General features: G+C 36.7%; 1 protein-coding gene across 1 annotated transcript in view; it reads left to right on the plus strand.

Annotated features, from left to right (window-relative positions):
* Positions 1 to 2,108, plus strand: part of KDM7A (lysine demethylase 7A) — a gene marked incomplete at its 5' end in the record, with an annotated part of 15,594 nt that extends 13,486 nt beyond the window's left edge. Inside the window, 2 exons of the mRNA XM_010168910.1 lie at positions 516 to 792; positions 1,600 to 2,108. Of these exons, the coding sequence (XP_010167212.1) occupies positions 516 to 792; positions 1,600 to 1,694 (372 nt within the window). The remainder of the gene's footprint in view (positions 1 to 515; positions 793 to 1,599) is intronic.
* Between the last annotated feature and the right edge of the window lie 6,781 nt (positions 2,109 to 8,889).

Raw genomic sequence — 8,889 nt, forward strand, 5'->3', positions numbered from 1 at the left:
TTGTGGAGTCTCCTTCTCTGGAGACATTCAAGACCCGCCTGGACGCCTTCCTGTGTAAAATTGTTTAGGTTCCTGCTCCGGCAGGGGGATTGGACTGGATGATCTTTCGAGGTCCCTTCCAATCCCTGACATTCTGTGATTCTGTGATTCTGTGATTTATGTAGTCAACAGTTATGGTATGGCTTGCTGTAATGACTGGTTTAATCAAGAGCAGTTGTACTTGTTTTGATCACTGCAAACTGAAACCAAAAAGCAGAGAAATTGAGTATACTGTACGTGTAATTAATCTATAGCATTGCCCTTAAGTGCATATGGAAAAGTTTGCACAGAGATACTATGTTGGATCTTATTTTTAAGAGGTATCTATACTAAAATAAATGATGGAATCATAAAGTGGTCAGACACTGGTGGAACGGAAATACCCTTTTCAAAGATACACTAGTGTAACTAGAAAAACTGGAGTGAAGTTGTAGCCAGAAGGTATCAACTTCCACTTCTTCTCATTTCCATACTAGGATACAAGTAAAACTCAAAAATATATCAAGAAAGAGGGTGCATCAGAAGCCAGTCATAAGGTTCAGGAAAACAGAAGTATAGTCCACAACAACGGCTTGAGTTTTCAGCATGGCAAGTATACACGAGACTCCAATCTAATTCAAGGAGAATGTCGGCTGAGTGATGGCAGCCTTAGCCCTGACAGGCCATATGGTGAAACATCCTTGTCTGTACCACTTCATCCAACAAAGAGGCCAGCGTCAAATCCACCCCCTATCAGCAACCAGGCGACAAAAGGTAATGTTTTTCTCTGTGTCCTCTTGCCAGATGGGGGGGCGGGAGGGGGAAGAGACTGGGCAAAGGAGCTTGTAAACATCAAAAAGCTGTTAGATGCAGAAACTGAAAAAAGGACAGACTTAGACCTTGAGGAAAAATAGAAAATGGGCATCCTGTGGACACACAACTTTGGCACAGAATGTGAGGAGGATTAAGGGAGATGTAACTGGGTGTGTGGTCAGATGAAACTTTCATGGTTATTGTTGTGCCTCTGCAGGTGTGTCTATTATGCATTTATTATAGGGAAAAAAAACACAACTATACTCTGAAACACTGGCCTGAATCAGATTTGTTTATAGAGGTGAAGGTTGAAAAGCTGTGACACTTCAAAAATAGTCTGATCATCGTAATATTTAGGTTTTTAGTTTCTAGTTTGTTTTCTGTCATTTACTTTAAGGAAGTAGCTTCCTTGAGCCAAATTCAGGAAGCTCAGTTTAGATTTTCCCCTGCCACACCCACTGCCCTTCCCTAGACTGGAAAAATTTGTAAATAATATAATCACTTTATTTATTATAATAGTAGCCAGAGTTTAGGGAAAACAATTCCTGGCTTTTTACAGTTCTGGTTCCCTGTTTTTTTGCTCCCAAACAGACAAATGAAGAGATTTTTTGGGGTTTTTTTTTTGGGGGTGGGGGTTTTGTTTTGTTATGTATTTTTGTTCTTTTGTTTTTTAAAACTGGTTCAGGTGAAAATTTTGCCTCCTTCAGCTTGAAAACTGGGTTTCATCTCTGTTCTACAATGATAGAAGTGCTTGGTTTCATTTTTCAGGCAAACGTCCAAAGAAAGGAATGGCAACTGCTAAACAGCGCCTTGGGAAGATCTTGAAGTTGAACCGGAATGGCCATGCACGCTTCTTTGTTTAATGTAGCTGCTACTTCTACTACTGCTGTCTTTCCTACACAGACCAGTATTGAGGTCAACAGAGCCTGGAGCTGCTGTTATTCCTCTGCTTGAAGCAGACTTGCATGTACCGTATAAAACACTGCCTGATGAACAAAAACAAGAAAGGAAAAAAAAAAAACAAAACAAAAAACAAACAACAAAAAAACCAACAACCCAATGCTGCATTTTCACTGTGCCACACCTGCTCAGCAATAACCATATGGGAATGGGGAAATCCTGAGAGACATGGACTGTGAGAAATAGTCTCTCATCAGGGCTTGAATATCATTTGTTGCTGGTAGATTCTGATCTAAATAATGAGGGGAAGACGATGAAGGTGGTTTATCAATAATTTATTTCTGATAGATTTTGACAACTTTTAAATTCATTTAAAAAAACTATTTATTTGGAAGACTTTTTTGTGGGAGTTAATAATTTAGATTTAAGAATGTGAAAGTTTTTAATTGTTTTGATAATGTATGTTTGATGCAGTGGAGAGCCACATTAATTGTGATTAGTCTGGACTCCTAAATTTGATATTCAGGTTATAGTCTTAAATAGGGGTGAGATGCATTATTAATTATTTTTTAAATTAAGGCATATCGAATCTTATTTTTTCCTGCTTTTATGTAAGCTATTGGCTGGGCTTCTGTTGACTTGCAAGTTGCATATTCTTTGACAGCTTGATTACTTTTTGACCTGTCCTCTTTTATACAGATTTATTTATTTGATGGACTAGAAGAGACTCCTAAAGACAGAAGAATCTTCTTATGTCAGTCCAGTAGCTAACTTGTTTTAAACTTGCACCCCTTTCCTCCAAATTGGAGTACATACTTTTCCTCCTGATGATCTATCTGTGATGATTTTATTCTGTAAAAAGGCTCCCTGAAATTTTATTTGTACAGGTTATTTAAGACTTGGTACAAAGGAGGGAAACCTAATACATCTTTTTGGAGGAGTGGGGACATCAGTTAAGATAAATGTTTCTTCAGAACAATTACTCTGAAATAACTCGCAAGATACACATTGCAGTCTTAAGATTTGGCATATTACTTAATGTAGCATGGAAGAAGCATTACAATATTATTGTAATTTAAACGCAATTTACTGGAGAGTCAGGAAGGCAGGAGAATGTGTATTGCTTTCAAAGCTGGGCAAGACAGCCAATGAAAAGTCTTAACTGGTGCATATATAAGCATTAAGTAGCTTACTGGTATCAGAATTATCATTTATGTCAGGCTTCATACAGAACTGATAGCAAATGCCGATTCTGAATTATTGTAAATAATTTTGATTTAAATTTGTATTTTTCTGTAATATAAAATTAAATATTTAACTTTTGGGGGATGGGGATGAAGGCAGAAAGGGGAATACTTTTACTTGATTCTGGAAAAGGGGCATTTTGCAGGGTCCAGCCAAACTGAAAACTTTAATATGCTAGTGACAACAATATTATTGGTTGATTGGGGTTTTTTTTGTTTTGGTTGCTAAGAGTAAAAATACTCAGGCATAGCTATTCAAGTCATTGAACTGATTTAACTTTCCATACCAGTTTTTCCTTCCTCCATATTCTATACTGGAATACTTTTCTCTTGTTGTGGTTTAAAAACAAATTCAGTTGGACTTTCTAGAGTATTTGTGCAGAGTTATTTTTATCTAGGCTAGATTATAAATGCCTTCGCAAATTTATGAAGTAGTTCTGATGTCAGGCGTTTCTCATTGTTGCAGGGCCAAAACTCTTTAGCACTATGTTATCCTGTTTCTAAATTGAGAAACATCAAAACATAATGCAACTGCAAATAAGTCAGGCAGCTTTCATGGCTTTACTTCCTCTGGAGTTTGAAAATTATAAATTACAAGTGTTTTTTTGCAGCCCTGCTTTTACATTTTATTGACTTGATTTATAGTTTTGTGTGTGTGCGTGTGGGTGAATTTTTTTTAACCTTTTTTGTTTGCTAATTATCATTTCACAAAAGCATGTTTTCAGTCTTTTAAAATTATTTTTTTAATTTAATGCAAGCTATCAACCTTGTTTAGACTGTTGGGAATGGAGGTAACAAAGGATTTCTAAAAAGCAGAAGATATGCTAAGAGGTACTCTACAGCTGCTGAAAGTGAATATAAATACTTGCTGTTCTCAGGTGCTATGTTTTCCAGATAGAAATAGTTAAAAGATAGTATTTTAACTATCTTTTAGTATGTTCTCACCAAAGTCAAAGAAATAAACTATGTTGTCAATATTAGTTAAAATTATATACCCATATAGATATTCTCTGTGCTTAAGCTTGAGCAAATGGATTAATGCCTTCAGGCTTTGGAAACTGTTTTTGCTTTAGCATATTGAACCAAACTGTTTCCTTCTTGCTGGCTGTATAATTTTTAAGAATAGAAGATTCCAGTTTAGGGCAGCAGTCAGATTCTGAGCAGAAGGAGATACGAGCTCTCTCTCCTCAAAGACAGATTTTTGAGAACACTTAGTTGAAATGTAAGTATGCCAGAATAGAATCTGGAGTAAGGAATTTTAAACTGTGGAATATTCTTTCTTGTGTATGTGACTGGCTTATACAAGTCTTTTTTTCCAACCATCCACATAATTTATCTGTATCTTACTATTGGAACACAGCTGTGGCTGGACCCATATGTATTGTTTCTTATTGGTTTTATTCTTTCTTTACTCTACTTTCTACCTTTTTTTTCAAAGTGGCTCTCCGCTGCCGTGAATTTGTGTAATAGCCTCTTCAGAGGCTGTCAACAGGCAGAGGTTCATTCCCATTTTCTTCAGATATCCATGCTTCCAGCAGAAGTTAATTCTGATGTTCCACCTCAGAACAAGTAATTTAAAAGAAATTGCCACGGTGAACAGTATTTTAAAAAAAAAAGAAAAAAAAAAAGAAAAAGTTAAAAAAAGAAGGGAAAAAAAAAATATCTCCTGGTAGCTCATGAAGAGGATGTGGTGACCTCACTTGCTTTGTGTACTTGTAGGTAGGGATATTTTTATTGTGTTCTAGATGAAAACACTACTGCACCAATCTTTCTGTAGATGGACTGAACCTTGTGGTGTTGTAGTGGAGAGAAAAAGCCCTGTTTTTTTCCTTGCTGGCTCATTTTGGGGTGGAAGAGGGAGGGAGTAGGGAACACTGACTGGACAACAAAGAGAAGTAAGCCTTCTGTGGTAACTTGTTTTCAAGGATAATCTTTTTTGAAAAGTCAGAGACCTTGGATTTGGCATAAAACTTAATTTTTTTTTTGGAGGCAGAACAATAGTAAATGAAATATTGTAGGAGCTTTCCCATTCTCTTAAGTTCTCATGTTCCTGCAATTGAGAAAAAAAAGAAAAAGAAACAAACATGAAAACAGAAAGACCACCTAGAAAATATATCAAAGACTCTTCCAGCAACTTTCCCTTTTCTTCTCCTACTATACTTGCTAATAAACCCTGGCTACAAGGTAGCTTTTGTTGACCTCTGAGGTAGATTACCTATGCAACCCAGAATACTCTACATGAATCCATTCTTAAAGACAATTTTGAAAGGGTTAGATGTTGAGAGTTAAAATTGTTGCTTTCTGATCTCGTGGGGGAGTTTGGGGGTTTTGTTATTTTTGGTGGTTGAAGTGCTTGTGTTACCTTTAGTAGAGATAGAAGAGAGCACAGCGTCATGATCACATCTTAGAAGCTTTAGCTTTCCCTAGGCTTTGCTATATGGCATAAGCTACCTTCATTCACAAGGACATGAAGTTCTAAATGTTGGGAAACTTTTGCAGAGTTTCAGAGTCAGAGCTTTTCTGATAATTGTGGAGACTAAGCAGAACTGAAGCTAGAATGACCTGGTACTAAAGCCTGTAACTAGTGCCCTGTTGAGGCTCCACATGCCCACCTATCCCTTCAGATCCCCACCAAGACCCCCAAATCTAGTGTCTTTCCAGAGTTTCATTCACTTAATACTTCCAGACCATTAAAAGCTGTTTGTAGCTCTGGGGCTGAGTGAGCCCAGAGCTTCTCTTTCACAGAAGAAACATAAATGGAACCAAGGGCCTTACTACTTGTGGTTAAACAAGATTAAAAGCTGCAACATCCATTTTTCCAAAAAAACACTCCAACAAAAAACACCCTAGTAACCCTCTTTATGGGAGCGTATGAGTGATAAATCTTGCAGTGGATGGGAAATATAAGTAGCACTGATAAGGAAATGCATGTTCTTCATAGGCTGCATTTCTGTTTGGAAAAAAATACTTTTTCTACTTTTAATATAAATTAAGCCATAAGAGTTTCATGCTGTGGGAAGGGAATGAAAGGGATCACTTTAAGAGATTATATTGCTATGTATTGTCACTTCTGCTGGGAAATGTCTATTGCTGCCAATGCTTTGGTGAATCTTTTTTTTTAAAAAAACATGGAATTTGAAAAAAAAAGAAAAAAAAGAAAAAAGGGGCTAGTTCTTGGCTATATTTACTAGTTTTGTAGTAATGTTTTGCTGGCTCGTTTGTCCTTTCCTCTCCTTTTTCTACTCTCATAGTCTAATTTCTGTCTTTCCTTCTAATGTCTCTGAAAATATTAGCTAGTCTGCTCAGTAGGGGTCGGTGTATGTGTGTCTTCCTTTTTACAGAAACGCACTACTGTGTTAAGTATTTGGCTGGGAAATGGGATGCTGCAGCTTTAAGAGCATTTTTTTCAATTCATAACAGTATTTCCCATCCTCTTTTGCCTGCAGGCAGGGAAAGTGTATGTACAGTATTTATTTTGTTTCGAATTTACTTTAAATTTGTAAGTTTCTATAAGTAGTTCACATTGATTATTCTAGGGGAGGACAAGTGGCTTTGTTTAAATTTGTATTTGATATTCATAGTTTCCACTTTCTGTACTTCAAAATACTGAAATTAAAAAATTGTATTGCTTATGTTTTGATTTTAGCACTCTAAAGCGTTTAATTTCTTCAGACTTCTGCTCATTTGCTTCAGTGTAAATACAGAAAATTGTACAGAATATCGTTAAGGAGAAGAATGCTTTTCTAGGTCCAATCTCTGTGCCCTTTACTTGTTGCATTTTAAAGAAATTTTCTGGAGAAATGTGAGAGGGAATATACTCGTACTGGTTTTATTTTATTTTTTCAAAGCGCAGATCTCGTTGCAATCCAAGTATATTATATGGCAACTAAATGCATTTTGTGAAGATGTGTATATTCTTTTTGAATCCTAATATAAAAGGGTGGTGGTTTGTGATCCATTATATTAGCAGATCTGAAACTGTAAGAAGAGTGTCAAATGGTATTTTCATGTTTTTTCTCTTGGTTTTTGTTCAGGTTTGTCTTATGCTACTGATGACTGACTCATCTCTTGACTTTTTTTTTTTTTTTAAATTTTTTTTTCACCCCCCTTTAAGTGTGTGCAGTTCCTGGAAGAAGAGAGTTATCTTTCACGCTTCCATATTATACTTTGTCATACTTGCTTTTATCGTGGATGCCTTCTCTGCTGATTTCTCCCCCCACATGTCATCTTCTGGTTTACAGTTGCCAGTGTTCCCTGTTTTGACTCCGTATGGCAGTACAGTGCTTGTATGTGGGTACTCTACTTGGGGGTAACGGAAACATCACTGTGTTACACTCCAGCTTCATGTAATGCGTTTTCTTCTGCAAACAGTGCTCCGTGCTACTGAACTGCTTCAGTGCTGTGATGGGCAGATGCTTAGATTCCAGTGATGGTCATTTTATGAGAGCCTTAGATAAGTGATGCAGCAATGGCATTGGAAGAACCAGGTGGCAAAAGGTGTCCGATTTGAGCGTGCTCTGCAGCTGCTCAAGTTTACTTCTTAGCCTGGCTTTTAATTTACAGAGAATTTATGGTCAGTTATAATGACTTGGAGAGCTGTTCATGGACCAGGACTTCATTATGCCGAGTGCTTTACAGACAAAGAACAAGACTGCTGACCTCATCAGACCATGTACTGTTAACTATAAGATTGTAATAGTTTTTAAAAACCCAATGAACTACTAAGTTCTGTGGCCTATAGTGTAAAACTTAGTAGCGTGTAGACTTTGGGGGCAGAAACTTCTGTGCTGTTTCAAAAACAAATTTCATTTGAGTGGAGTAAGGAATCATGAGGGAAAATAATGATTTAAGTACAGAGGGTGAAGTTTAAATATTTATTTCTCCAGAAATCAGTCCCTGCTGTATTTTGCCATGCCTTTGCATATCTTCAATTAAGTGTTAAAACAAATTTTAAATTTGGTTAGCCAAAGATTTGCCAAAGATCTGAAAGAGCTGTTTATCAGAGCAACCACGTATTTTGAAAAAGTCTTGATCACTGTGATTGAAGAACAATGCTACAACCTACACATTTCCATCAGATGGACTTGTCTGCATTTGTCACACTGAACTCGCTGCTCATACTAATGTTTTGGTCTTAAAATAAATTATAGACTTTAGAGAGTGCCTCGGTGGGCCGCAAATACAAGTTTCATACCCATATAAAAACCTATATAAGCACCTTTACTATTTGTTCTTTTGTTTTTGCCAGCTGTGCTCCAGAGCTTTTCTCTGTGACTGCTGTTTGGTGGATAATAGGTAGGATAATACACTGGAAAATATGTGAAATTTCTCAAAGCGCTGCTTTAAATGCTACTGGCTAGCCTTCAGCACCTAGAACTGTATTTCCATTAAAAGTCAGAGTTTCTGGTTTTCTGCTTTTCTGTTTGGAGAGGATGAGGAATTACTTACCTGGATTGTTCTTTCCTAATGGACAGATGCATTTTAAAGATTTCAAGGCTACAAACTACGGCAAAAGATTTGAATTTCTAAAGTCAAGGAATAGGCAAGATCTTCTTGGTATCTGAAGACTAAAGTTGTTGTGTTTGTTTGTTTTGATTTTTTTTCCCTAATTTATCAACAATATTCTGCTGCTTTCGAGGTAGAGTTCCCCCTTGTAAAGTGCCTACAAATATGGTTTTGTATATATAGAGCGAAGATCAACTCTTTAGAGGGTTTGTCATGACCTGCTTGTTTTTGTTTAGATATTACTGGATTGATGATGGAAACCTGAGTAGTAGAATTAATATGGTGAAGTCAGTCATGCCAAGTGTTGGTTTCTATAGAAACTTTTTTTTTTTCCTAAAGAAGTATTTCTCCTGGGAGCCCTTGAAATTGTGCTTTTACTGCTGGTAAGTTATGTGAACTGTCTCAAGCC

Source organism: Antrostomus carolinensis, unplaced genomic scaffold, assembly GCF_000700745.2.
Source record: "Antrostomus carolinensis isolate BGI_N321 unplaced genomic scaffold, ASM70074v2 scaffold8155, whole genome shotgun sequence".
NCBI lineage: Eukaryota > Metazoa > Chordata > Aves > Caprimulgiformes > Caprimulgidae > Antrostomus > Antrostomus carolinensis.